Raw genomic sequence first — 27,938 nt, forward strand, 5'->3', positions numbered from 1 at the left:
TGCAAAGTAGCTGGAGTGCCAGTTCAACACACGGGGTCGCTGTTGTTCAGGTCCCATCAAAGATCGTCTATTGTTTGGATGCGCGTGATCTTCAGCCTTAAACCGTTTACTACGGCTCTTTTCAGTTCTGGTTGCTGAATTTTCTCGACTCTGCACAGTCTTTGTCCTATTTTGATTTTATTTTATTTTCCAACATGGAAAGCAAAGAGCAGTTACTATAATCTCAAATTGCCAAATTAAAAGCCAAGTAAAAAATAATAATCTTGGAGTAATCATTGACCATAAGCTCACTTGGAAATCACATTTAAAGACAAATAATCTAAATTGCAACAATGCATAAATCTAAAAAAGACCCTCTGTCAAAAACAAAACAGAATCTGTGCACAACCAGAGAGTCAATATCAACTCAGAAGAAATGAAATGTTTAAAAAAAACAGCATTTAGAATAATTATCAAGAAAAACTGTATATCAGTTAAGGGATATATGAAAAAAAGTTATATTTTTCTGGATAAATAGACACCTTTCCAGTCTATTTCGTTATGTGCAGAATGCTGCTATTTAAGAAGAATGAAAGCACGTTTAATGTGGGTCAAAGAAAAAAAGGAAACAACATCTCAGATGAGAAAAATTAATTTATAGTTCACTTTGTTTACAGAGAGACAAAGAAACCACATAATATGTGTCAAAATTGAGGGATAAAAACAAGGAAAACAATGTTTGTGCAATACAAAATTCACTGATATTGACTGTGGTGATGTATCTGCAGTCCTCGCCTACGCCCCTGCATCTGTCTGACAGGCCGAGTATTTGTAGGTGTACAGTTTGTTATCGGCTCCTCCGCTCAACATCATCTGAAAAAAAGACAGGTAACAAACACAGCAGGTTATACTCTGATTTTCACTCTAAAGTGTTTTTGTATACTTGTAATCTCAGAAGAGGTCAGCTGGCTTTCATCTCACCCCGCTCTCTGTCCAGTCGACACAAAACACTTTATCCTCATGAGCTGCCAGGTCATAAAGAGGAGCCTTACAGCTGAAAGACAATAAAAGCAATGTTAATGTGTTTGATCATGCCGGTATGGAGAGAGGCAACAGCTCCTACATATTATTAAAGAATGTATTTCATTCTGACAAAGACAGGAAGCTCGCTCCAGACTTGTGGAGAGAACAGGATTTCCTGGTCTCCATCTCTACATAAGCAACCTTTCATACTGCGACAGTATTTAGAGTGATTCAGTTTCAATGGCTAAAAGTGTCCATATTCTTCTGAAAAATTGAGATTTATTCAGTGTACTGTGTCGTTCATTGATTTGCATTTAAAGAAACTATACATGTTTTCACTGACGATAGCACTAAACTGTGTCAGTCCTCTGCTGTGGAAAACCTGAGTTTTTCTGCGACAGACAACATATAACAGTCAGGTATCAGAAATTTAAATTACCACCATCACCACCACCACCTTATCCTTTACTGACCAAATGGGAATGTGTTAACACAAATTCAACAAAGTCTGCAGTGAATCATGAACCACACAAACCTTCTGGTGTCCCACAGCTTGACAAGGTTGTCAAGGGAGCCCGAGACCAGCTGGTGCTCATGTGAAGGTGCCCACTTCACGGCGGTGACCCAGCCAGTGTGTGAGGTGAGAGACAGCAGCACCAGCGACCCATCTGCAGAGGAGGAGGTTTATAACCAATAGGAGAAAGTGAGATATAAGTGCTCACAGAGTGTGGAAATAAAGTATACAGTGAGATGCAGAAAATTAGGTACCTTTCGTACGAGGGTCCCAGAGTCTAATGTGTCTGTCAGTGCTGCCTGAGGCCAGTCGCCGACACAGAGGTGAGTAGGAAATGCTGTTAAACACTTTGGTACCCGTCTGTGGAAATAAATGTCAGTTTATAATAGAAAACAACAAATTATCAGTGTCAAAAATATTATTTAAATAGATATCGCAGTATTCATATTTTATTGACTATGCCTAGAGGATGCTTTAGTATAATTTGTGACATACTTCATTGAGTCAGTCAACTAGAAACTAAATTAAACTGTTTTCTCCACCATAGACTGTTCATGAAAATGGACAAAGTCTTCTGGCTTTAAAAGCGAAGCCAAGGATGTAAGATGAAGTACCCAACGGTGAGCAAGTCTACTGGTTGCAAAAACAACTCAATTTGAATGGAAGTGTAAGGAAAAATGAGCTTCAACTTCTCACTTGAGTTATAATATCAGTTAACAATAGAACTTCAATATGACGTCAGTTTTGACAAGAGCAAAACAAGCTAAAAATGTTAGGAAAATAAAATTACAGAACAAGCATTTAGGTAGAACAGGAACTGGCCTGCAGCCCGAAATAAAGCTTTTGCTGTATCACTTTAAGCTTATTTTCAGTGTGTAGACTGAAAATAAGAAAATAAAAATATAAAAAAGTAACTGATATGAGTTAGCCATTAGATCAATCTATGTCTTTTACAGTGCATCTCACCAATGTAGTTTTCATTATCCCAGTCTCGACATCCCACACACGGATAGTGTGGTCCCAGGATGCACTGCAAACTTCTTCAGTGTCACACCAGAGGACGGAGGACACGGCCTCGTTATGTCCAGACAACGTCATCAGAGGAGTCTGTGTAAATGTGAGAACATCAAATTCCTTCACATACGACTTCAACAGGTAGATGTTTGTTTGAAAGAAAGTAACAGTCGTTCTGCACTCACCCTGGTCAGACCAAGCTGTTGTGTCTTCTGCTTCTTCCTTGGTCTGTCAGCAGGTTCCTCCACCTCATCTGCCTCATCTGTGGGCACTGAAAGCAGAGGACAGAAAAGGTGATTGCTTAACACTGGCTATCCTCAGCCTAGTGATGCTCAAGAGTCATAAGATCATTCAGGGTACCTACCTGCTGACCAGATTTTCAACATTTTGTCCCAAGAGCCGGAGCAGAACTGAAAGAGACGATGAAATGTTACACACATAATACCTTGAGAATGCGGGAGGAAAAGTTTGTAGGGAAATGGGAGAAACGGAATTATTACACAAGGGGCGAGGGTGATATCACTAGTAATTATAGTAATGACAACTGAACAGGACAGAATTGTTGAATTCTAACTGAATGGAAGGACCTATAAGCTACTAATGGACGTGTTTTTCTTTCGTTGTTTGTTGGTTTATTGTGTGTGTATTGTATTTAAATGAAAAAACAAATAAAGATTAAAGTTTAAAAAAGAAATGTTACACACATGAATTTAAGCCTGATTTGACTTTTTCTTTTAACATTACTTCCACCTTTACCTTTGAGCCTGTGGGGTCTGTGGCAACAGTGTCGACGCTCCCTGTGTGTCCTCGACAGCAGTGTCTGGCTTTCACCTTGTTCCGCTCAGAGTTCCACTCCCACATCAGAATGGTTTGGTCCAGAGAAGCAGTCAGAAGCAGGGAGGTCAGACCATCTGTCAACAGAACACCCACAGACAACTTTTAGGGGAAGAACAAGCCTGACAGGCGGTGGCACGCCCTCAGTGAAAACTGAAAAACTTTATGTGGAGAATATGTTTGCTACTTTATCTTGCCATTAGACAGCCTTTTTCCATTGGAAACTGAAGGTTGCAAACTGTTTACTCCCCAAACCAAAGTCCACAGAGAAGATGTGTTATTTTACATCATAGCACACAGTTGCCTCCATCAGTAAGTCTGACTAATCATTGTTGCAAAATGAATTGGGTCTGAATCATCCACTATCATGACAATGTTTGCTGCACAGTGTCAGTATTAAAACTTTTTAGATAACTGTATATAAAAAGTGAAAATGAATTGCCACCCATTGTAAATTAGCTAATTAAAAGTACATTTTGGAAGCAGCATCAAATTTAAACTTTAAACCCTTCACTTCACGCGCCAACATCCATTGAGAAAACCAGTGATGTTTACATCATGTTACACAGAATTTGTACATCCACTGTTGCCTCAATCAGTAAGTTAAAATGTGTTATTTGGTGACTTAATTGTTTGAAATCTTTCATTCAGATTTATCCAAGTGAAACATACTTACCAAACAAAGCAGCAGTAGACCTGCAGCTCATGTGCCCCTGTGAGCTAAAATGCAATTTTTTTTATCTATGGACTTTGATGCAGGAGAGTGATCCATTTACAAACTTTAGTTTCCAAGTGGAATAGCACAGTTAGCCCTAAATGTGTGTCAATAACTCATATGCACTTGAAAACACCTTAACCTTTAAAAACAGAGTGGATATCTACTATTCTGCCCATCTCACCTCTTTTAACCCAGGCTACGTCTTTGACTACATCTGTGTGTCCTGCCACCGTCATCATGGCCTTGCCTTCCACAGACCAAATCCTGGCTGTCTTGTCATATGAGCCCGTGAGGATCCTGTACAAAAATAAGAGACAAAACTAAGATAAGAGGACTGTATAGAAACCATACCATGCAATAAACATTTATCGTTCAACTCACCATTCAGCATCTGCATCCAAGGAGCTAATCCAGTCATCGTGCATTATACACTCCTCTGGCTCTGGGGCTGTGATTCGTTCAACATACTCAATCTCCACCACTTCTTCCTAAAACACAGACAGACACACTTCAATTATTATGATGCCATTAGGGGTGGGCTAGATGGGCAAAACAATAATATTTCACAATCATAATTAGTCAATTGTCCTTGTTTTTTTTTATTTTGTCTCAGGAAAACAAGTTTTATGTCTTAGAAACTTGAGCATTCAATAAAAAAATGAATGTCTCTATATGTGGCCATTCAGGAAATGTGTGCAGTTTCAGTGCGTATTTCATTGTTTTTTGCAAAGTAATTTAAATACTCAATAGTGTAAACTTGCATATCATGACAAATTCACAACATTATCTTAAATGATATATCTTGCCCACCTCTCACTGCCAATTATATATTTATGTTGATACACTGCAGACTGATTTAAACACATAGCATATCCACTTGGATGCTTCTCGTACCGTCGATATGCCTTCTGTCTCCATATGAAATGACAGTGACGACCGCAGGAACTGAGCCCTGACAAGGAAGTCGAACTCCACTTTGCTGTGGGATGCTGTGGAAATAAACACAGGTATGAATTCTGAATTACAGATTTCATATTATTAGTAATAATCAACATGTAAACAAACAGGAAAAGAAGTGATGTTTTTAATGGGACTTTTTTTAATTTAAATACTCGAATGAAAATCAGTCATTTCTGTTTCATTTTATTGTGTTTTTCATAGTAAATTACAGAGGTCATGTTCATTTTTACCATTTTTAGCCAACAAAAGCTGATTGATGACATTGCTGAGGTCCTCCACTTCAGAGCTCGCTGGGATTGAGAATGGAACGTCATCGACAGCATACCTACAAATAAACCAATGGTTAGGTCAGTCAAATCCACACATACATAACACATTTTAATTATATATATAATGTTCCACACATGGGGACAGCAGACACTCCTGCAGGGTTACGTGGATTTAGATAAGTACACTAACTAACTTAGTGATAGCTTAAGTGTAATTGTAACAGACTAAATTGTCTGGTACACAAACAACTTTTATTTCAACATCGTGCTCTACTATTTACTGTAAGTCACAGCTAATTAGCCGTCGTGCTAGCAACTCCTGCGCTTTTCCTGATAATGTTTGGTCAAAAACATCGAGCGCTTACCTTTTGTCCTCTGTGAAAAACCTCGCCTGTAACTGCGACATTGTTCTCGGTCGTATACTTTTCTAATAATCCACTGGTTGTAGGAATCTGTAGCTACAGTTTAGCTTTAACTCTGCCCCGCAACACAACCGAGCAGCAGTGCCATGTGGGAATGAGCAAGACATCATAGTTGAGCACAGAAAAAGTGGAACATGGTCGAGTCGCGGATCGGTTCTCATTTAGTAATGTCTGCCAACAGCAAGCCTTTACTGTACATGAACATATATGTATAATAATATATTATATAAATAGGATATATTTAAGTATTAGTCTCATAATTATGAGATAGTAGGACATAAGTTCACCTGGAGATTTGATTCAAAGAAAAGTGTGTTTTGTGATGAAACCAGGGCTAATAATCATTTATTTACTACAAGGTACAGTGTGTACAATTAAGCCACATTTATTCCAAGTGTGAGTGATACAACTTAAAAGGTGTTTACTTTGTCCATTGTGGGCAATTTTAAAAACACGGTGGTCCAAATTGGCAGAAAAAGAAATAAAAAAACATCATTCAGTCAAGTGAGTTTACACTTTTTTTTCTTTATCTCCAATTCATGCAAAATAATAAACAAAAATCACCTATATTTTACTCACTGCATCTGATGATAAACAAAATCTTATTTTAAAATAAACAAAAGAAAATGGGTAATGTATGTCCAGCAAATAACAGGACCTAAAATGTAGCACAATTTTTTTTCCCCCAGATAATCACTGTTTGCAATACTAAACATTGTCTTGTGATGCACCTTTAACAACTTAACAACCAACAACTAAAGCAACTTAAAACTTAATTTAATGTGTTTCAGACTCACCTGATGTGGACTCAAATCCACATGTTCATTTGTTCGTACAAATTCAGTCAGTCACAGGCGATTAATTTATTTCAGCTATGTCTTTTTATTTGACTGTAAGGAGTTAAACAGATGAAAAAAAAACAACTTGGCAGTTCTGTTTCCAATAAACTGGACAAGCAAACAAAGAATCATTGTGTTGAGTTTTCTCGTGCCGAGTCTCATTCCAAAATGTTGTTTATCCACTTAGAAAAATAAGAAAATCGATCATTATTTTGACATTAATATTAAATCTGTTCTTTCAAGCTACTTTGTTTGTAAACGTATGTCAGAAAATGAGTGTGTCGCTGTAGTGTTGATAGTTGTTTTAGGAAGTGGAAACCTCATTTTGGAAACAGGACTCTTCATTTTTTCGCACATTTTTAGTTATATCACCTTTTTCACCAGCTGGCTCTGACTTCAAACAACATCCACACTACTCTGCTACGGTTTTACAGGAATAGCAGCTGTTGGTTTGCTCTCTGATGGTAGTGTAGACTTGTTAGTATGCGCTGAGAAGTTAAGTGTATCTTCTTTCTTTTTTTTTCATATCCTATTCACTTCACCTGAGATGGACAATGTGATCTAATGTATTCTTGTTTAAAGGTCCCAATTACACTCCTGTTAGATAAATAAATACATAATCATTCACAATAATGAAACGCAGTAATTCACAGTACTCAGCAGAAAAACAGGGGAGGGGGGTAGAGAGTATTATATGGTACAATAATTGATTCATTCGTTGACATATCTTTGTCAGCTGATAATACAAACACGGTGTGCCTCTATATTTACAAATCCAGTACATTCCTATCCCCCTGTGGCAGGCACAGTCAAATGGTAATGACATTTACAGGATGGGAGGATGGGCCAGGGCAAAGAGAGGCAGCACACATACTAAAGACACTGCAATCACCATGGCAACATATGAGCAACTTCACCTCACACGTTTGAAATATCAATCCAAACACGGAGAGAGTCATTCAGCTTTCTGCTGCACATTTAAATAATCTTTACTGAGTAAAGTCATCACACAGTCCCACACGCTCTCATGTTGATGCCTTTCATTTTTGCACATTTTTCTGACAAAATGGTCAAATTAATAGTAATTATCTGCTCTGTTTTTCTTAAGCCACACCCATACAGGATGATTTTCTTCCCAAACTTCCAAGGTTTGCGGTCCCTAAAACGTCTGCAAAGCGTTCCAACCCCCCCCCCCCTCCATCTTTGTCCATTGGCAAGAACAAAACATTGAAGTAAACAGAATAACTCTGAAAATATTTTAACCCTAATAGCAATGAATAATCACATATAATCATGATCTTGCTATTGATCAAAAACTATTGTGATTATTACCTTTTTTTGCCCGTAACTGTGAAGTCAAATGTTTAGAAATGAACACTACACAAATCACTAAAATTTAATTTTTCCCCCAGGACAGAAAAAATGTAAGCTGTAATTATTTATATAATTATCATCATCTTGACTTGACCGTTAATGACTCGTTAACTAGCTTAAACAAACCAGACAGAGCAAAAAACGAGCTTAGGAGCTAAGCTTCTAAACTCATTTACATTACATACAGTAATGTCAGTGCAGCATGTTGGGTTCACTGACCTCTCTTGGCCCTGCAGTGACAAGGAGGAGGCCTGTCCAGCAGAGGGCAAGGCCCTTCTGGACACATTTCACAACACAGGAGGAGGACAGAAGGAAATTATATTTACAGTGAGGGAAAAAGAGGAACAAGAAAGGGAAGTCAGAGGAGGGTGGTTGTGATGGTGCTGAAGTAAAAAAAAAAAGAAAAAGAAAAAAGGACACTGTGAGCAAAGGCTGGCGGTTGGGAAGCAGACACAGGTTGAAAACTCTGCATACATCATAGCCCTGGCCTGTGTTTCCCATAGATACACACTGACCAGCAGGGGCTTAGCTTGACGCTACTGTACCAGTTAGTACAACAGTGCAGAGGCATCAGCTTGTTAAAGGCTGATTTAAGTACAAAACAAACATGTAGATTTGGTCTAAAAAGCCCTGCGGTTCTGTGTGTATCTATGACCAACATAGTGCAAAGATCATGTGTGATCTGAACCCTCTGCTGTCGTCGGGGAAACAGCGATCTTAAATATCAGGCACATTTTTTTTTTCTTCTTTTTTCACTTCTCCTTTTCACGATCCTTCAGGTTTTGCTACGATATTCATATGTGGCAGCACCAAAATGAGCCTCTGTGGTCAATCTCTTGGTCGCCATGGAAACCAGCAGCCTTTTTTCATAATGGAAGGCATATTTTATATCAAGAGAAATAACTACAGATAGAAAAAGATATGTCTGTGGAAAGGCGCCATGGTATAATACGATGAAATAAAAGAGTCTGTCCTTTTAACCCCTTTTCCTCCCCCGCAAAAATACAGACACATAACCAGCATTAAAGGTAGAAAAAAGCGATGAAATGTTTGCTGCAGACGCCTGCACAGGTCTGCAGGACTCTCATGTTGTTGTTGTTTCAGGAGGAGAGGCAGTGGGAAGCACTTCTTCAACAAGATAAGGACATCAGAGAGAGCTTAGCTGGCATGCTGAAGGCATTTTTTGGAGCAGAGGGGGCTGTTTCCTTGTTTTAAATGTTTTCTGACTTCAGAGGGGCGGTTGTTTTTCAGAGGGGCTGCGGTGACTTTAACGCCTGGTCAGAAGCTCTCGGGCTCCTCCAGGAGGCAGGGCTGGGTGGACAGAGGCACGAGGGATGGGGACAGGCTTCGCAGGCCCACCCCGGGGCGAAAGCTGAGCTCCGGGGCGGGGAGTAAGGGTTTAAGGATGCTGACAAGGCAGAAGGCAGAGCCGCTGTTGGGGATGAAGTTAACCTTGTTGCGGTCAGGACACAGGAAGGGTGGGATGTCCTGCAGAGGTTTGGGCCTAGAAAAAGTGCATACAGGGAGACAGATGACTTTTTAAAACAACATTGTACTCAGACACCACACATGTCACCAGACGTTACAGGATTAGTAATGTCACATCACCTCTGCAGATAATTCCACTTTGCATAGATGGATCAAGTTTCATCAAATTGTTTCAGTTTCTAATTTGGTTAAGATAAAGGGGCACCCCAACAGTTTGGCGTCTTCACATTTTACTTATATTTTATCAAAAAACCCAAAACCTTTTCACACCCACAACTGTTGCCAGACATTATGGCTCTTTAATGTTTAGTCTGAAAGACTGAAAACAACTGACTGAAACCAAAAGGTGGAGTGAGAGATATAATTAGCTTAGCCTTCTAGATTTGAAAAGGGTTGAAACAATTGCCTCGCTTTAATAGAAGCTTAATATGTTTATGTTATACTCGACTGAAAAGAGTATTCATTTCCATTGATTTTAGAGGATGAGGCTTTCATTTCAAAAGAGATTTAGTGTCCCTACTGTAGAACTGCAGACGAGAACCAACTAAAAATAAGTCTGTGTTTTCATCTCTTGGATCTCTTTATTGATTCCAAGCCAATGATTTAATTTCCTGTAACAGAGGAACAACAGAAGATTGTCTTGTCTGTGTTACTGCACTGTCATAAGCCCCTCTGCAGTCTGGCGGTCACTATGAAATTGGCAAGTGACCACAGGAGGTCACTGTTTCCTCCCCAGAATTAGTTCCACTCCTAACTCAATGTGAAACCAAAGCATAATAGTTTTGACATTTGTGCTCTTGTACACACTGAGTAAATATGATATTATTAGTGATATATATATGTTTATATATTATATGATATATATGTTTGTGCGCGTACAATTAGTGTAAACTAATCTGCTGATATCCAGTATGTCATGTATCTTCTTACTCACATGGACTCCTCAAACGCTTTGACCTTCTCGCAGCCCTCTGGTGGTTCTCTCTTGAACATGTAGCTGTTGTTGGGTCTGGGAGAGGCAGCGTACTTAGGTAGCGGTGAACAGGGGCCCAGCTCTGTGGATGACAATGGACCACGCATGATGAGGCTTACGCACGTGTAAAACGTCCACAAACAGCACGCTATAACGTTAAGCGTGGGTACGATGTGTGTGCTCATTACCTTTGTCCTCATAGGGGCTGCCACCACCACCCGCGTCATTGAGGATGGTGAGGTAGGAGGGCGAGATGGAGTCGGGGCGGCTGCTGCAGTTGCTATGGTTACCGCTCAGGCCGCCCCCTGAGGGCGTCTGTGTGTTGATGCTGCGGGTGCTGCTGCTGCGTTGTGGGGGGACGGGTGGGGGTGCACGGTGCCCATCTGGAACATCCTGTGGCTGAACACACACACACACAAATGAGGTCACAATAACAATAACAGTGCATTGAGAGCTTAATCTTTTACTAGTAACAGTTTATAAACCCTTAAAGGGATAGAAGTGTGATTTTATGAGGTACTGTCACATACGGCGCTTTTCCATTATACAGTTCTAGCACGCCTCGGCTCTACTCGGTTTGGTATCAGGCATGACGTTTTCCATTACTTCATATTACCTCCTCAACGTGGGGTCGTCATAGCATGGCTGCACAAAACTCCCATGACGTCTCTACGCGACACTAACACACAAACTAGTAACGAGCAAAGCACTTCTCTTCGGTGTAATGTATCATTAGAATCAGTTAATTCAAAAGATTATTTCAGTACTTCCTGCATGACTAGAGCGCAGACTCCACCTGACACAGTCCCTGAACAGAAGTATGGCTTGATCTATGAACTTTGGTGTAGGGAGTAGATTCCAGTTGAAAAAGGCTGTCTAACAGCAAGATAAAGTGGCATATTCTTAAGATATGAGTGAACCTTTTTCCTGATAGCATGTATAAATATATAAAACTTCAAAAAATCCTGAACTACGCCTATGAAAACAGTAAATAAGGAGTGAGTGAGTTAGTAAAAACGAAACCCAAAACTGGCTCCCTTAAACTAAACTCACAACAATGGTCTCTTCCTTTTCCGGGGTGTCTCGGATGATGATACGTTCTATCTCCTGGTTGAGGCCCTCCACGCTGTTGCGGAAACGAGGGGCTGATGACTTGGATATAGGGATGGGAATCAGAATGGTCTTGGGCATAGACGACTGCAAAAAAACAAGTCAAGACATGAATACAAAGATGCTGTGAGGCAGATGTATTAAAATGATTTTCCTTCCCTCACATATGCAGTTATGGGAGAGTAGAGGGTCTTGAGTACAATAATGAAGTGTGAGATGCAAATACACGCACACTATCTCTACTGATCACCTGTGACTGGATGATAGTATGGCTGCCATTGAACGGTGATTTGCGATCTTTGTCCCTCCGATGGCGGCTGCTGCGTTTGCTGCGCTGAAGCTGCTGGCGCAATTTGGCAATCTGACAAGAGGCAAACATAAACATACAGTATTATAATGAAAGGTGTGTTAAGTGGAAATGTCAATATTGCTTGAAAATATCATAATGAGGGGTAGAGGTCAGGCTGAAGGACCATTGCTATTTATAGCTGTTATGTTACTGAGGATGCAGAGTGTGACACAGAAAATACATGAACACATAAACAGACATTAGGCGCATGTTTCTCTCCTTTTGTCTGATTATTTGAGCCCCAAAAATCAAGATACAACACTTACCTCCTTGAGTTGGTCGGTGCTCCCACAGGAGGCCGAGCGTTTGTGAGAGCCCCTCCTCCTCTCATCTGCCCAGGCCCTGGGGGTCTGACACACACAAACAGATGCAAAATGTGAAATGTATTAGCGACAGAGGAGGAAAACTGAAAATAATAATTCAATTCATCTGCATCTGAAAAAAGTCTGGGTCAGTACTGACTATAGTGCTAGCACAAGAGAGAGAGAGCAAGTAAACAGGAGACATACATGGACCTAGAGTGCATCACAGCCTAAACAGAGCCTTATCCCTAACCTAAACCATAACCATTTGGTGTCTAACCCTAACCTTAACCTAACCACAATTCCTCAGAAATGAGGTTCTGCCTCATTGGGACCAGGTTTCGGTCTCCTTGAGGACTACGGGTTCTGCCAGGTTTATACTAGAAAAGGTCCCAAACAGGTAACAAATACAAACAAACACAGCACTCACCTGCGTCGCTTTGTCCCTCATGTAGGGAACGTGTTGGTGCTGGCTGTCGTCCTGAGGCCAGGGACCTGTCAGGTGAGAGCCAGCGAGCGCGCCCTGCGAGGGCCACAGCTGGACGCGATGATGGGAAACTGAGAGGAGAATGAAGAGCCGGGATCAGAGAGGGAGGGGGACACACCACAGGTCACGGACGAGAACCACAGAGAGGTGTGGTGGGTTAAGGCCACTGGTGTCGTCTGAGGAGGAGGAGGAGACACAGGGGTCAAGAAAGTCTGCCTCCAGGTTTGAACAGGTTGTTTGTGAGCATGTGGTAAACACATAATCAAGTGAGCACAGACACAGTGAGCCTGAAGGATAAGCTCATGGCTGTCTTGCCCGGTGTGGGTCTGAGTGTGTGCGCACATTTGTGTTTGTGTGTTGTCAGACTGATGTTAATCCGTCCCCCACTGGGTAGAGCGGATATGCCCCCCCCATCATGTCTCATTCACCCGCCTGGTTAATGGCATTAGAAGAGCTTAAAGGGGAGTGGGGGCAGTGAGGGCAGGTGCCCGATTCTGACCCATTGACCCGGATTCAGAGCAGTAGCAGCATCTTTTGAGTCCAACGATGGGCATCAGCAAATTGTCATATGATAATTCCAGTTTTGCATTAAAATAAATCTGATAAACAACTATTATCATGATCAATTAAAAGTGTCACTTTATATGCAAAAATGCCAAATCGTAATCTATTTACTGTACAGTAAGTAGTGTAATAACTGCAGTCTCAGTATATAGAGAGCTAACGTTTAATCTAAGAGTTGAGTGAGGGTTTTTCTTCTATCTATTCACTCATCAATTCTCCTGTCATCTGTGATTAACAAAATAAATGCGTATACTACTGTTTAAAAATAGCTTTTGATCAAATTGAGGATTGCAGGCGGCATTATACTAAACTGTCATTCAGTGTGGCGTTTATGCACAACATCCGTTACAACTGGAGCTGCACGATTAATGGTAAAATAATCACAATCACAATATCCAAATGGAAATACATTGCAGTTATTTGATAAGAATAAAACGTGTGACCAAACAGCATGATGAAATTCTGCAGTACTGTAGGAATTCACTTGCTCTTCAACAGACCCATTAAAAACGCCAAATCCTCATGATATAATTATTTTCATTTAGAAATGACGATTAGGATGCAAAAATGATCAGCTGTATCAAGTATGAATTGTATCACAATCACATCATCTTTCAAAATAATCACAACCATATCTCACAGCTCTAGTTACTATTTGTGACAATAAATAAACAATAGGGAAGAATACATATTTGTTCAAATGAAGGGTGTCCTTAATGGAATGGGACCACAATGCAGTGCATGCATGTATACAGTACAAACAAACACGCAGTGCTGAGTGGCAGAGCTGGTCCTGGAGCTAAATTTGGCAAGAGCATTGACCAGCGCACAACGCTGTTGCTAGGGAACAGGGCCAACTGATCTCCACTAACACACAGCTGCACGATGTGTGTGCGTATGTACAGTATGTGTGTATGCAAGTATGTCTACCAGCTCGCTTTATTTTGACGGCTAGTTTCTCTGCATCAGTCTGTGCCCACGAATCAGCAGCCTGTTACTGTAGGCTGATAGATATAGTAATGATGGCAGCAGTGTTGTCACGTTTCTGTTGCTGCACACGACACAGACTCACAATATTGATTCTTAGTCTATTCTTACTTGGCAGCATCTTGAATTTGTGTGGGATTTAAGATCACATTCTTTAAATCGAACAAACGCGTACAAACATAGTGATGTCACTGTGGCAGAGATGAGGCAGACTTTTATAGATCTGCTTAAGAAGTAGCAGCACACAGATAAAGACTTAAAGGCAGGATGTAATATTTACAAAACCCTAAAGGACCAAATTTATTTTTCTGTCCAATATATCCATCCAAAGACTTTTCAGTTTAATAGTATATAATTCTAATTCTTTTATTATAGCAGACTGTGATTTATCTTAAAGAAATAGTTAATGAAATTACTGAAAAGGGTCATATCTACAATAAACAAACAGTGTATATTTTATTCTAGTCTTATTATTTGTAATATTTATTATCCTTTTTCTTAATGGTGTTTTTAATGCATGTTTATTGCACCCCTTTTTTTTACTATCTGTGTTTCTGTAACATTGCATATTTCCCAGTTGTGCACTAAGGATTATTACTATTTTTACTCTTCCCATATTATACCAACACAACTCCATTATTAATAAATTCCAGTATATATTTAAATTCATACTAAATAATGCAACTAATATTTGTGGCTAATTTCAAATCCCCTACCAGACATTATACGCAAGTTCTGCTCAGAAAGCAAATATGATATCAGAGATTATTGTACTGAGGGTCAAAAAGGTCTGATGTGTTTTGTTAGTTGGAGTGATAGAACAGTGCAAAATAGGACTTTAGGAAAGTATACATCCCTTCTAATGAAAACAAATGTGTGTGGTGAATTTTGAGACCTACTGTATATGTTGATTTAAACCTGTAGTGTGTAACCTTGTGTGTATATATAAATATATATATAAGCCTGTATGTTTGTATGTGCTTACAGTATCTATGTATATTTCATTTTCTTCTTCAGGAGTGTAGCTTCATTGTGGTGAAAATGCAGAACAGGTATAGTAGTATTATAGTATATAGAGTATTATATAAAGCATTTTCATCTGTACCTTATAGTCACTGCTGTAACTGTTTGGTGTTTGGCTAAACTACTACTTGTAAATGAATACAAAACAAAAACATACATTGGAAAAAATGAGTGTGGAGCAAATTATATTAAAAGGAAAATAACAATAATAATACAGCTATTAACATTCTCTATTGATTGAATAACAGCATCAGCAGTTGTTTCCACAAATGTATAGACTGCTCTTTTGACTGTAATGCATTAGCACAACATGAAATGAACACATATCTTGCAGATCGCAGCGATTTTTGAGGATATAAGGATGCAAGTAATGATTATTTTGATAATCGATTAATCTGTTGATTATTTTCATCGATTGACTGATTGGGTGTTTGGTCCATAAAATATCAGAAAACGCTAAAACCTCGGAATGATGATGGTGGTTTTTGTCCACAACCCAACATTATATTATTTATTTGTTAAATGGAGAAAGGAAACTAGATATTATTCACATTTAAGCAGGTGAAAAATCCAGGAACTTGCAAAAAACCCCACTTAAACCGATGAATCAATTATCAGAATAGTCAATGATTCATTTAGTAAGCGATTATTTGTTTATTTGTTTTAGCTGACAGTAGGTCAGGTCTACAAACAACAGCCTGCACTGATTAAATGTAGGCCAAGCGTGTTTACTCGGATTGCATGAACCCCCACGATGCCACATATATGATCAAAACAATTATTAAAACAGGTTCGGCGGTAGCACAAGCCTGCCGCAGACTTCACTCAGTGATGGTGTGAATTGATGTGAAATGGATGTGAGACTATTGGGATAAAATTCAGACGCTTAGCTCACCTGCGGAAATGTGATGCACACCAGGGAGCGCGGAGCTCCAGAGCAGCCCGGCCCCTGCTGGTGTTTGCCGCTGCAGGAGGATGCTACAGAGGCGGCAGGCAGAGGGACTAAAGCCGGCTACACGCGAGGAAAGCTTTCTCGGTTATAAACATTGACAGGCAGACATGGGTACGGTAGTGAAACGGCTTCATGGACGCGGTAGGTGTTGGAATGGGCGTTGCTGTGTTCGCACACCCTGCCTCCCCCTCGTCTTCGTGGATGGATGGATGTTTTCTCTCCCGACTGATGCGGCACGACGACTGAAGCGGCTACTTAAAGCGCTTCCTGGTCCAAGAGAGACACAAAAATGATGTATCTGGAAAATGAAAGGGGATTATAGACACAGTGACGCTCGTAAAGTGTCGAAAAACGACGGGGAAATAACAGAGGGAGACAACATAGAGGAGGGACAGCGACGGCGGCGGTGATGCTGGGCTAGCCTTGGTTGACACGACCGGAGAGGGACCAATGTGAAGCAAGGCGAATTAAACACGACTTCCGGTTTTTGTTTTCACAGTAAGATGTTTACGCTGTCGCGTTTTACACGATCAGTGCACGAAACCGTGAAAAGCTTTACTTATTCATATAGCAAAAAGCTGGAAAGTATTTCATTCACAGTTAAATTAGACATTAATACAACATAACTCAAATACTATGGGGACACGGTGTTTTCTTTTGAAAGTAAATAAGTACATTTCCGGGGTTGTGATCCCTACTTCTCGCTGACTTGACGCAGTCTAAGAGACGCTGTGACGTAGTGTAGCAGCGCTGCGTGTCTAGTGCTGATGCTGCAGTTGCTAGGGCGCGTGGAGCAGAAGGTCGAGAGAAGTGAAAAAAACAAGCGCGTGACGGGAAATGTCTCCCTCGTGTGGCGACTTTGGCTCATTGCCATGAGTGTGGGAGACCCAACATAGCAACAGTGAGAATGTATTCCATTTAGAACGTGTTCTGATCTTTTAGACAGAAATGCCAGGAGCATGCAGCACATAAATGCAGTCACGTGCTGCTTACTTACTATACAAGTAAAAACAAACATGATATATAAACCAGAAATAGTTGTAGTCTTAATCGAGCAGCCATTTTGACATGCTTTGGCAGGGAAAACACAGGTGTTGTTATTTGAGACTTTAACTTCAGTTGATGCAAGTCGGGACAATAGGACAGTGCATGCACCCTGAAACTGATAAATTAATGAAGTATTAATTTAATTGTTAACACCTATGATTTTCTTCATGTCACATCAAGATGTCTGCCATGAAAAAGGCCTATTATTGCATGTAACGCATGAAAAGCAGGCATACAGTGACACAAAGACATTGTGAGCCTTTAAATGCACATTCTGGGAAGAGATTGGAAGCTGTAGCTTCACATTTGGTACTTAAATATGAGTCTAATAATTAGTCAAAAAACAAACAACTAGATTGTTGATCTTCTCCCTTCAGGTATCACCACAGTGGATCATCTGCCTCCATCTTGCTCTTTAATCAAATGTTTAATCAAAACAGTTTTAAGATCGTGAGCATGAAATTCAAGAGGGACGAACCATAATTTCATACATTTATTGATTTTTTCTTCCATATTGACTTGAAAATGTTTACAGAAACTGTACCGAGCATACGCATAGCAATGGAATGAAAAGGCCATGTCCATTGAATGCAGAACAGAATTCCATAAAAATGATGCGAATATCAATGTAATACACATGATTTTTTTTTCATACAAATTACAGAATACAAAAACATAAACAAGAATTTTTCTTATGCCCTGAAGCAGCGCTGAAAGTACAGAATGGGTACAATGACAATTTCAGCACGCCTGTACAGCGCTCGGCCTCAACAATTCTAATGCTTGCTGATGGAAAGAAACACAACACGTGCACATTCTCTCTCTCACACACACACACAGAATTCATTCACTCAAACATCAAAGGGATGAGACGTCAAGAAGCAGAAATAATATCCAGCGTGCTTCGGAGGGTTTTTCTTTTACTCCTCTTTTTATAGAATAGTTTCTGATTTCCAACAGAGTTCAAAGAGCAGAATCTGGGCTTTCTAGTGTTTCTGGTCTTTCAGTCACATACACAGAGCTAAACGAAATGAGGTCAGGCGATAGTGGTACAGTGATCCAATCAGCCACTGTAACAGATCCCTCCGTAGATTTGATTCGCATGATTGTAGCATGAAAAGACCCCAGAGTTTGAGCCATCCATGGTTTTTGTTGTGCAAGCAGAGAAGTTCCACAAAAAACCCAACTTTTCCAGTCGACTGTGTCCCCAAAGATAGTCCGGCATAAAAGACAAGAGGACAGTCATCCATTTTCTCCTCTCCAGTAAGGGGGTGATAGCATCTAATGGATTGTTTACAAAACGATTGTGACCATTAATAAGTGCAACAGAGATTAACATATTAAAATAATGACAGGATAAAACAATAACCAAAATAATGGAAGCAATGAAAACATTAAAAGCATCTAAAAGCTACATCCTATTGCACAATTAAAAATTATTATACAAAAAAAAAATAGATACAGTCAAAGAAGATAAAATTGGTATTGCATACAAATCACAAAAAAATAATTAAAAAAGTTAAAGTAGTTTGTTATGTCTTTTAAGACCGTTATTTCGTTTACAGAGCTTACTCATTAGTTGTTTGATACACAAAGTTTGCTCAAAGTGTTGATTGTTTGTCATCGCCTTTTTTCGTTTATAGACCACTTCTTGTTGCGGTCGCAACAGACAGGATTTTCTAAACACTGATTTGAATTGGTTCAAAGTGCACATAAAAGGGGTAAAAACATTAAAAAGGAGGATTCAATAACATCGCTGTGATCACAAGGGTGAAACATGAAACCAACGACAGAAGGAGATTAATAAAAACGCAGAAACAGAAGTGGACGAGAATGCTGCATAGCTGGATTCCATTTAAAGCAATGCCATCATCAGAAAGACACGCAAGAGTGAGACAAACCTAATTACTGTACACAATCTGACTCAACAGTTTGTTCAAAAGACACTGCATAGCTTCCTGTTGCTGATTCAGAGCTCAACTGACAGAAACCAAATGCGCTCTGCTTATTTTTTAATTTCTCTTTTTCAGTATTGTCACAGGGTCTGAGTTCACACATGTGTGTCGCTGGGCTCGCTGGTTAAGCTGCTTCCCCGCAGGTATACAGCTGAACTGGACTTGGGCCGATTATGACTGTGGCCCTGACTGTGAGTGGAGCCGTTGTTGTTGACCTCCGGCCCCCTGGTGTCTGTGGAGATGACCCATGTGGTGGGTCGCCACTTCTTCAGGGAATACGGTGTTTTGACGCGCTTCTTGATTTTATCTCCTGTCCCCAAGGCTCCGTCGGGCTGTACTAAACCTCCCCCTGGAAAATAGAAACGAACAAAGATCACTGACTAGGTAGGGCAGTTGTTAACATTATTATTGAAAGATGCACGACTGAAAAGGTCAACAGAGGTTAATATATCCTGACTTTTCATTTAGTCAAGTTGCAAAATCCTATTCTCCATTACCTATAATACAGCTAAAAGCACAGTCAGTCATTTTCATAGTGAAAAATACTATACATACTGTATTTGTGAGCTATTTTAATAGATTCATCTTACAAATGGGTAGTTTATGTGTGGTTGTATGAGGTAGCACTGACAGCGCTGACTGAGCTTTGTGCGCCCCCTGCTGGACCCCTTACATCTAGCACCAGGCTGAGAAAGGACAGCTCACTCTCACTGACAAACATGGCTTTCAGCAGGGGCACAAGAAAAAAAAATGGTTTTAGCTTCTTCACAAAAAGCTAACCAAAAAAAACCTACACCTGCATTAGACTATTATATCATGTGAATGTTTGCAACTTTTTTTATCACTGTAAGACAGCCTTTGCGACTTAAAATGGTCATTTGTTATAGTCACTTATAGTCACCAGCAACTTTACATCACAGGAGTTGTTGATCCACTGCTGCCTTTATCAGTAAGTTGAAATGTGCCACTTTGGATTTAGGTGATTGACAGCAGCTCCTGTATACCCGAGTACTAGAAAAAGACTCATTATCTCTATGGACTTAGGTATAGGAGAAATAGTGATTTACTAACTCCAGTTGTCAGCTGGAGAAGGCCGTCTAACCTTGAGATAACGCTGTAAACATGCACACAAACAACATAGGTGAGCATTTTGTGCCCGAAAATCTGTTTTCCTCGTCTTATCATGGGATGTGTTTGAAATAGTTAAAAAAAAAAGACATGACAGTCACAGCATTTTACTTATATTTTTTCCAAGACATTAAACATTACCATCACTGTTGTGTAAGTTGTTTGTGTATAAAGTCACCTAGCGAGGTCAGGTCCTGTGTTGTGAAGGATAGGTCCAGGGAGTTGGGTCTCTCAGGCCTGCGGGTTCTGGGCTGCCGGAGCAGCGCCTCCCCCCTCATGGTGACCGGTGCGTCCTCCACTGCACCAGACCCAGACCCTAAGCTTTCTCCTGGAGGCCCTGTAGTTTCCCTGTTTCCTGCATCTCCACTCCCACTCTCCTCTGCACCGTCACTCTCTCCACCACTCTCTCCGTCCCCCTGGCCTTGGCCAGTGTTGCTGTTGTTGTTGTTGGTGTTGGGTCGCGCTGAGCGGAGGGTGGCGGCGCTCGAGGATGCATCTCTCGGATCAGATTGCTCTCGCTCTCTGCTCAGAAGTGGCTCATGTTCGTCGGGGCTGGCTGTGATGACGCCGAGGCTCAGGCGGCTGTCGTCCGACCTCAGGACTCCAGACCCGTTCTGAGTAATGATGGACCCTCCAAAACCTGTTGCTCCATCTGCAGCCACGGATGACATACTGGAGCTGGCATGGCCATTAGCGGCACCATTAACACTGCCGTTGACATGCATGTCTCGTAGAACAGGTATGTTGTTTGTGCCTGTGCCCCGGTGAGCCTCTACCGCTGTGTTTGTGCCTGTTCCAGCACCAATGTTCCTCTTTGTTCCCTCCACCTGCCGCAGGTTGGATTTGCCCGAGCGTCCAAACTTGAACCTGAGTGAGGATGACGACGACTCCTTTTTGGCGGGCTTGGTGCGCAGAGACAGGGTGGACGGTCTCTTGGGCAGGTTCTGCTGCTTGGGGAGAGGGAAGATGGTGGTGGGTATGGGGGCAGCAGGGTCCGGTGTGCCGGATGCTTCACTGGCCATCTTGATCAGAGGATAAAGTAAGCTGGAACTACCAGGACTCAGTGGGTCTGGTGAGCAGAACTGCTTCTGTGAGTGCTCCATCAGGTTCTCGTCTGAGCTCTCCTTCAGGTTCTTGTCCACCTCTTTTGGATCAAGCTTGGTGGTTTCCAGGTCTTCCTGAGTCAGGTGGAGGCAGACCGGGACGGTGGCTGCCCCTACAGGTCCCTCAGACTCAGAGATTATGGTGGTGGTGGTGGTGGAGGTTGAAGGACTTCCTCTCAGACCCATGCTGGTACTGCTGCCCTCTGGGCTGGGCAGACGAGTATTGGCTTGCTGCTGGCGTTCCTGATTGATTGAATTCCTGTTTCTCTCTCCAGTCCCAGGTACAGCTCTACCACTCACAGAACTAGTGGTGTCAGTCTGAGTGTTCTTGGCCACACCCTCATGCTCTTCAATGTAGGTAGATGGATGGTCTGCGTACGGGCCGGACTTTGGCGTCATACGATTTCTGATTTAAAAACAAAAACAGGAACATCAAGGTTTGTACAGGAGACCATCATGTGTCTCACAGCAGCAGCAGCATCAATACATGTATTTACCTCTCATTATGTAGAGTCGTGGACATGGGGTTGAGCGTTGGACTCACTGACTTGGAGCGGTCCCATATGAGGAGCAGCTCCGCCATTCGCTCCTCAGCACACTGCGCTGTGAGACGAGCCTCTGCATCCTGGTCCCAACAGTCCTCCATTGTCTCTTTCAAAGAGCGAACCGCCTGACAGAGACACAGAGTATTAAAGTCCAATTCTGGTTTATTTCATCCTGGCGTGTTTCCAAAACATGGGCTGTGCTAAATTTGGATGTTGTGGATTCCGGGAAAAGGCAATCAGTGGGAACATCCTAGTAATAATCCTAGTAATAATCAAAAATTATGGGATGTCGTGGTTCATTTGGACATTTTTACATGTACAGCGCAGACAGCCCTGACTATGTGTAAGTACCTTATACAAGCATACTTCAAAAAATGACTTGACTATTTCACTACTTCATTTAATTCAGTATTCCACTTGGACACAAAGTGGGTGAGTGCATTTAAAACTTGACTCAGCTCTTTCAGGTCTGACACCAAACAGATGGGGGTGATATAAAGCATCAACTATTATAAGGTCACAATATATTTACCTTCTCTTTCGGATAATTACACACACAGTACTTCCTGTCGTTTCATGAGTACATAATACCACATATAGGGTTTGTGTGATGCACTAATAAACATTACACAGTTAAAAGGCTTTGTGACTGTTAACTTCTCACTGGGAGACTTGGTTTGTTTAACGAATTTCATTTCATGAGAACATTTTGTTTGTCGTGCATACACATATTAGACCAATACAACCAATCAGCAGCTTACTAATCTGTCAATCAGCCTCAGCCACATCCTCTCGCAGCTTATCTTAACACGATGCCTCTAAATGACGAGAAATGTGTTCACACAATGATGCCAGTTGATGAGTAATGTTGCCCTTATGACTAAAAATATTTGTGGTTGTATTTTTGGTTATGACAATATAAAAATATAAAAAAGTTGATTTTGGACTTCGAAGCAATCACACACAAAAAAAACATACCAGACTGTTCTCTTTCCAGGCTTCGGGGAATTTAGGCCGTTGCTTCTCCCTGGATACCAGGACCTGCATGTCCTCAAATGTTGGGTGGTTCCCTGCCTCTGCCTGAAAGGCCATCTGGTACTCTGGCACAGATTCTCCTAGAGGTAGGACAAGGCGGGGGAGAGGAAGGATGCATCTTAGATATCTCTCATGCAGCAGAAATATTGATTTATCTTATAAATAGTTTGCTTTTCACTCTCTGTTTTGCACTGCTGTCAAAGAGCATTGAATCTTTAATCTGCTGTGTGCGGCAAACAAGAGGCTTGTTTTTTTGTGTCGTTTGTGATAATGATGCTAGTGAAAAATATGCTGTGCTCTTCTGGAACAGTCAACACAACATACAATAAAAACCAGTTTCTGTCTGTGACTCTCACCAGGGAAAAGGTCAGTACATCTCATGAAGGTCTCCCAGTAGACCAGGCCCAGAGCATACATATCCACTTGCTTTAGCGCTGACTCGCAGTCCCTTAAATTGACGGCGCCCTCCAGCACCTCTGGAGCCATGTAACGGATTGTCCCCACCTGTTAGAAGAAGGAGCGATAAATGAAGGTGTGTGGGTTCAGGAAAACGGGGCGCCAGTACCACGGTGAGAAGACAAATCGAATAAAACTTAATAAATATGGAACATGCTGTAAAGTTCCTTGGACAAACTCTGCTCTACTACTTTCTACTATCTTTTTGTGAGAAGTAAGAGACAAGTTAGGAGTAACAACTTAACACTGTTCCCTGGATGTACAGTGGCAAATCTAGACTGACAGATAAGAATATTAAAATAAAAAGTACATAGAAATATTGCAGGAATAAATCAGGAAGTAAACCAAGGTCATTCCTTCACACAGGCTCATGTCTGATTACAAATGACTGATGACATAAATAATATGAACCATGTGCAGAGAATAGTCCAGTTTTAGAACAATACAGTTAAGTTATGGACAGAATCAATCCCTAATCATCTAGTCCAAGAAATGTATTTGACTATCTACATTAAATCCTTATTCTTTATATAGTTTTATTTTTATTGTGGGTTCCACTCCATCACAACAACTGCAGTGGTTAGACATCACAAGATATCAATGTCTGCTTCCTTCTGAGCGCTCACCTCACTAATAGCAGCGTTTTCCTCCTCGCCGTGACGCGCGGGCCTGTTTCCAGTCAGCTTCATGGACAGGCCGAAATCGATGATGACGCATGTGCCGTCAGCTTTGACCAGAATATTCCGGCTGTTCAGGTCCCTGTGGGAAACTGCAGGCTTGTACAAGTCTTCATGAGTGAAAAAGAGAAAAGGGAGGGGCAAGAAATACAAAGAGAGGATCAGAAGACAAAGCAAAACAGTTATAATTGTATATTCAAACCTATTCCTAGATATAACTTACTCCTATATATAAATATTCCCTGCTTTCCTGATACTCCCACTTTTAGGGACTTGCTAATAAATGATAACGTCCAGAAAATGTGTCAAATTGCTTTCTGTTCTCAGTCATGACTCACTCCTTACCACACAAGCTGCATTGTCAACAGACACGATGAACCCTCTAATCCGATCTACAAAAATGAGATTAAGACGTGGAGCAGCCTCTGCCTGCAGTATGTTACAGTCCAGCAGAGGGCGCAGTAAGGCCGACAGCTCCTTAAAGTTGTGGCAGTTTTTCTGCTGTCTGCCACTGATGTGCAGGAGGAATGGGGGTGGATGGCGGCTGTACCAAAGCCCAAGAGATTCTGATGGTGGTAGTGACACACACACAGACACACCAGACAAACACCAACCTCTCCTCCACCACTTGTACACTCATCCCAACCCCACACTTTTATCATACTTGCATTAAAAAAAAAACCTCCATTCCTTTAGCGGTCCATACTTTACACTGAGCCTGTTTGATGTGTATCTGTCCTAATGAAGAGCAACGAGTAGGGCCAAATGCGACCGGGCTTTAGTGCAGTGAAAAGGAAAACATAGATTTGAGCCACGATTTAGTTGTCACTTCTGCGTCCTAAGAGTGATCCCACTGAGCCACAGGATAATTCACATGAGATCTGAATCCCTATCTTCCCTTCCTTTCCTCTTACTTTGTCCCTCTCTTTATTTTTCTCTCTCTGTGCCTGGCTTGAGGCAAGTCTATAAATACTCTTGGCTGGGCGTGGACCCAGTATGTGTGTGTGTGTGTGTGTGTTTGTCAAAATGCAGGGATTTGAGGCGCTCCAAGCCAAACAGACCCACGTGGAGCTGCAGTGTGCAGGTCATGAGGAGACTCAGTCGGGCACTGAGACAAAGTAAGGCGAGTAACACAAACGGTATTTAAAGCCTTTCTGACGAATCTAAGATACCTGAGCTAAAGGCAGAACAAAAGGCTTCAACAGTTTACACCATAATTCTCTACTTGTGTGCTCGTGTTCATATGCCCTCCAGCTCACCTCCTTTAAAGAGCTCGGTGTGCAGGTACGCAAGGCCACGAGTGACAGAGTGAGCGAGCCGGCAGCTGCTGACCCAGTCATTGGTCTGCATACTCAGGTAGCGATTCAAAGAGCCCTGATGAGGAAATGAGGAAAGCAGAGGAGAGAGGGGGGGGAGAGAGAGAGGGAGGGAGGGAATGAAGGGCACAGGACACAGAAGGGATTTTAGATGGAAGAACAACAGAAAAAAAGAAAAAATAATCAATCGTTAGAAATCAGATACCTTACTTATCTCACAATGTGTCTTTTCTAACAGGAAACTGAAGTTTGTGTTGCTTTCTAAATAGTGTAATCACACATAGCAAAGTCCATGGAGAAAATCAGCAATTTTACATCACAGCACACAAGTTGTTGACCCACTGCTGCTCCATCAGTAGGTTCAAATGAGTTTTTTGTGACTGTGGAGTTTGAAATCCCTGCCTTACAAAAACTTGCCAAATAAGGCAGCAGTTGACCAGCAGCTTCTGAATCCTTATGAGCTAAAAAAAAAAAACCCTGACATTGGTGCAAGTGAATGAGCTGTTATTCCAAACTCTCTCTGCCAGACAGACAAGGTCATCTGGTCTTTGTTGATGAATCACCAAGCATACTCAAGATACTACAGGCATATATTCTATTGTTTTATTCTTATTGTATTCCATCAAAAAACTAAATGTTTTCCTTGTGTCACTGCTGGCAGTCATGTTTCATGGGATAACATGGCTGTCCCTCTCTAACAAGCATCCATTCACACTGGAAACAAGTAAATAAATTGGACTTTAATATTAAAATTTCACTGCACCTTCAATTGAAAGAATTACAGGCTTAACAATTAATAATGTTCATGTCATAATCCATAGATTATAAGCTAACCTAATACTGACAAACATTAATTGTTGGAGAAATAAAATAATTGCATGAATGGCCTATGAGTCAGAGAGGAATTCGCTTCCTGCAGTTACTTGGTCAGCTGATGAATAGCCACTGGGAAAGGGAGCTGCCTACAGACGTCCAACCAAAGAATTTTGGTAAGCAGCCAAAAGCTCTTTCATTGTCAGATAGTTGTAGCAGGATGAGAAAGTGTCTGTCTGTCTGCTGTACACAGCACAATCACTCACAAAAATGGGAAGGATTGCTTCAGGACATACAACTCAATTTATCGTTTTCCCTTTTGTACTGTGAAAAATGACAACCTCTTCTCCGGTAGTTAAAGAAATGACACTGGACAATATTGTTAATTTCCTCTTCGGTTATATCCATTATAATCTATTATTGACTTGGCCCTGAGACAGACACACACGTGAATGCACCTCATGCTGTCAAAATCAATCACGGGGCAAATTTTCTCATCCGCTCCTAAAGAAAATCACATTAGCTCTGCTCATTTTAAATAAATTATATCGGCGTTTACTTGAATGCATTATGTGTCCCTGTCTGCTGGCCTGACTTGCACTATGTTCCCATGATAATGTGAATTAGAGTAATGGGTAGGATTCATAATAGGCTCTGTTCAGTGGCCTGCCGGGGTAATTATGAGGCTCAAGGACTGGAAAGCAAACATTCAGTTCTGAGTTGCAGTCACTTGAATATTCAAGTGTTGTCTTGCATGTTGCTGTAAGTGTCCTTGTTTTCTCACTTCCCTCTGTTGCCTGATGTTTTTTATGTGCAACAGGCTAAAAGGATTATATAATACGCCAAAAAACTTGAGTAAGAAGCAAAGGTCTGCCAACCACTTAACCTCTCTAGTGCTAAAGTAATCAGGATTTCAGCTGCATAGTTTTTTCCCCCTCTTTTTATATAGTAAGGCTTTACATTACATGTCATTTAGCAGACGCTTTTATCCAAAGCGACTTACAATGGAATTGAGTACAATCAGCGAGGGGTGGAATCGAACTTGCGACCATTGCGACAATGATGTTTTTCGCACATAGGGTACCGGTCTTAACCACTGAGCCACTCCACCCCCCAGCTTTAGATTGCTGATCAAACAAAATTAATATGTAACTTTGGACTTTTACAACTATCTGACATTTTATAGTCCACAAAATATTAAAATCAACATTTTAGTGGTTTAGTCGTATAAATGTTGCTGAAAATGTCACTTACACACCAATACACAATCTAATTATGTAAAAATATTTTTTTACCCAATATTCCAATTGGATTTTGGAGGCCGCTTTGCCCATAAATCAGCCTTTTTGATGGCTCATCTTGTACTGTACACGAGGGAGTACACTAATTTTAGTCCAATCAAGAGCCGCAAGAGTCTTTCAGTGCTCTGCCCAAAAAATTGGTACAAACATACAGCAGAAATTTCCTCATCAGCCTCTCCTTCCTCAGAGACATCACTCTTAGCTTTCTTTTCAGTTAACACAACAGATTAAGTGACGAAGGAGATGAGAAGTCCTCTTCAACACAGGCCCCCTTTACACCAAAACAGCATTAGAATGCGTTTTCTGTGAGCGTGTTGTGGTCACAATGTGCACATTAATGCCAGGTGTAATGGTAGCCAAAGAGTAGGCCATCTTCCATTT

General features: G+C 41.1%; 3 protein-coding genes across 4 annotated transcripts in view; all 3 read right to left on the reverse strand.

The window, feature by feature from the left end:
* Window positions 1-615: 615 nt before the first annotated feature.
* On the reverse strand, window positions 616-5,839 carry wdr12 (WD repeat domain 12). The gene is made up of 13 exons (XM_044049849.1): window positions 5,677-5,839; window positions 5,273-5,367; window positions 4,977-5,071; window positions 4,464-4,570; window positions 4,264-4,379; window positions 3,287-3,441; window positions 2,895-2,940; window positions 2,716-2,801; window positions 2,483-2,623; window positions 1,771-1,876; window positions 1,538-1,670; window positions 961-1,033; window positions 616-852 (listed from the first exon to the last, which is right to left on the reverse strand). Exons 1-13 carry the CDS (start codon window positions 5,715-5,717, stop codon window positions 775-777), a joined length of 1,272 nt encoding a protein of 423 aa, XP_043905784.1. The 5' UTR covers window positions 5,718-5,839; the 3' UTR covers window positions 616-774.
* A 1,706-nt stretch (window positions 5,840-7,545) lies between these two features.
* Window positions 7,546-17,807, reverse strand: fam117ba (family with sequence similarity 117 member Ba). The gene is made up of 9 exons (XM_044019618.1): window positions 17,773-17,807; window positions 16,125-16,261; window positions 12,599-12,726; window positions 12,133-12,216; window positions 11,768-11,878; window positions 11,461-11,604; window positions 10,596-10,806; window positions 10,369-10,489; window positions 7,546-9,450 (listed from the first exon to the last, which is right to left on the reverse strand). The coding sequence occupies exons 1-9, from the start codon at window positions 17,805-17,807 to the stop codon at window positions 9,225-9,227; spliced, it is 1,197 nt and encodes a 398-aa protein (XP_043875553.1). The 3' UTR covers window positions 7,546-9,224.
* A 1,144-nt stretch (window positions 17,808-18,951) lies between these two features.
* Window positions 18,952-27,938, reverse strand: part of LOC122758072 (bone morphogenetic protein receptor type-2-like) — a 30,665-nt gene continuing 21,678 nt past the window's right edge. The window contains exons 7-13 of one of the 2 annotated variants that reach the window (XM_044011924.1): window positions 25,387-25,501; window positions 24,077-24,237; window positions 23,351-23,498; window positions 22,938-23,074; window positions 21,912-22,084; window positions 20,490-21,820; window positions 18,952-19,532 (exon numbers count right to left, since the gene is read on the reverse strand). In XM_044011924.1, the coding sequence (XP_043867859.1) occupies window positions 19,279-19,532; window positions 20,490-21,820; window positions 21,912-22,084; window positions 22,938-23,074; window positions 23,351-23,498; window positions 24,077-24,237; window positions 25,387-25,501 (2,319 nt within the window). In that variant the 3' untranslated portion in view covers window positions 18,952-19,278. Of the gene's footprint in view, window positions 19,533-20,452; window positions 21,821-21,911; window positions 22,085-22,937; window positions 23,075-23,350; window positions 23,499-24,076; window positions 24,238-25,386; window positions 25,502-27,938 lie in introns of both variants that reach the window. The other variant, XM_044011933.1, reaches the window with a different exon arrangement.

The sequence above is a fragment of the Solea senegalensis genome, linkage group LG2, assembly GCF_019176455.1.
Source record: "Solea senegalensis isolate Sse05_10M linkage group LG2, IFAPA_SoseM_1, whole genome shotgun sequence".
NCBI classification, from domain to species: domain Eukaryota; kingdom Metazoa; phylum Chordata; class Actinopteri; order Pleuronectiformes; family Soleidae; genus Solea; species Solea senegalensis.

What these genes read in the sequence shown, in the direction of transcription:
- wdr12 (XM_044049849.1), bottom strand. Translation starts at nt 5,717, where the DNA reads ATGTCGCAGTTACAGGCGAGGTTTTTCACAGAGGACAAAAG. An exon ending in TTTTTCACAGAGGACAAAAG is followed by an intron (nt 5,368 to 5,676) that starts GTAAGCGCTCGA and finishes GTTTATTTGTAG; the next exon opens with GTATGCTGTCGATGACGTTC. An exon ending in CAGACCCCACAGGCTCAAAG is followed by an intron (nt 2,941 to 3,286) that starts GTAAAGGTGGAA and finishes CGTCTCTTTCAG; the next exon opens with TTCTGCTCCGGCTCTTGGGA.
- fam117ba (XM_044019618.1), bottom strand. Translation starts at nt 17,807, where the DNA reads ATGGCCTTTTCATTCCATTGCTATGCGTATGCTCG. An exon ending in CATTGCTATGCGTATGCTCG is followed by an intron (nt 16,262 to 17,772) that starts GTACAGTTTCTG and finishes TTTATAACCGAG; the next exon opens with AAAGCTTTCCTCGCGTGTAG. An exon ending in AAAGCGTTTGAGGAGTCCAT is followed by an intron (nt 9,451 to 10,368) that starts GTGAGTAAGAAG and finishes CACTTTTTCTAG; the next exon opens with GCCCAAACCTCTGCAGGACA.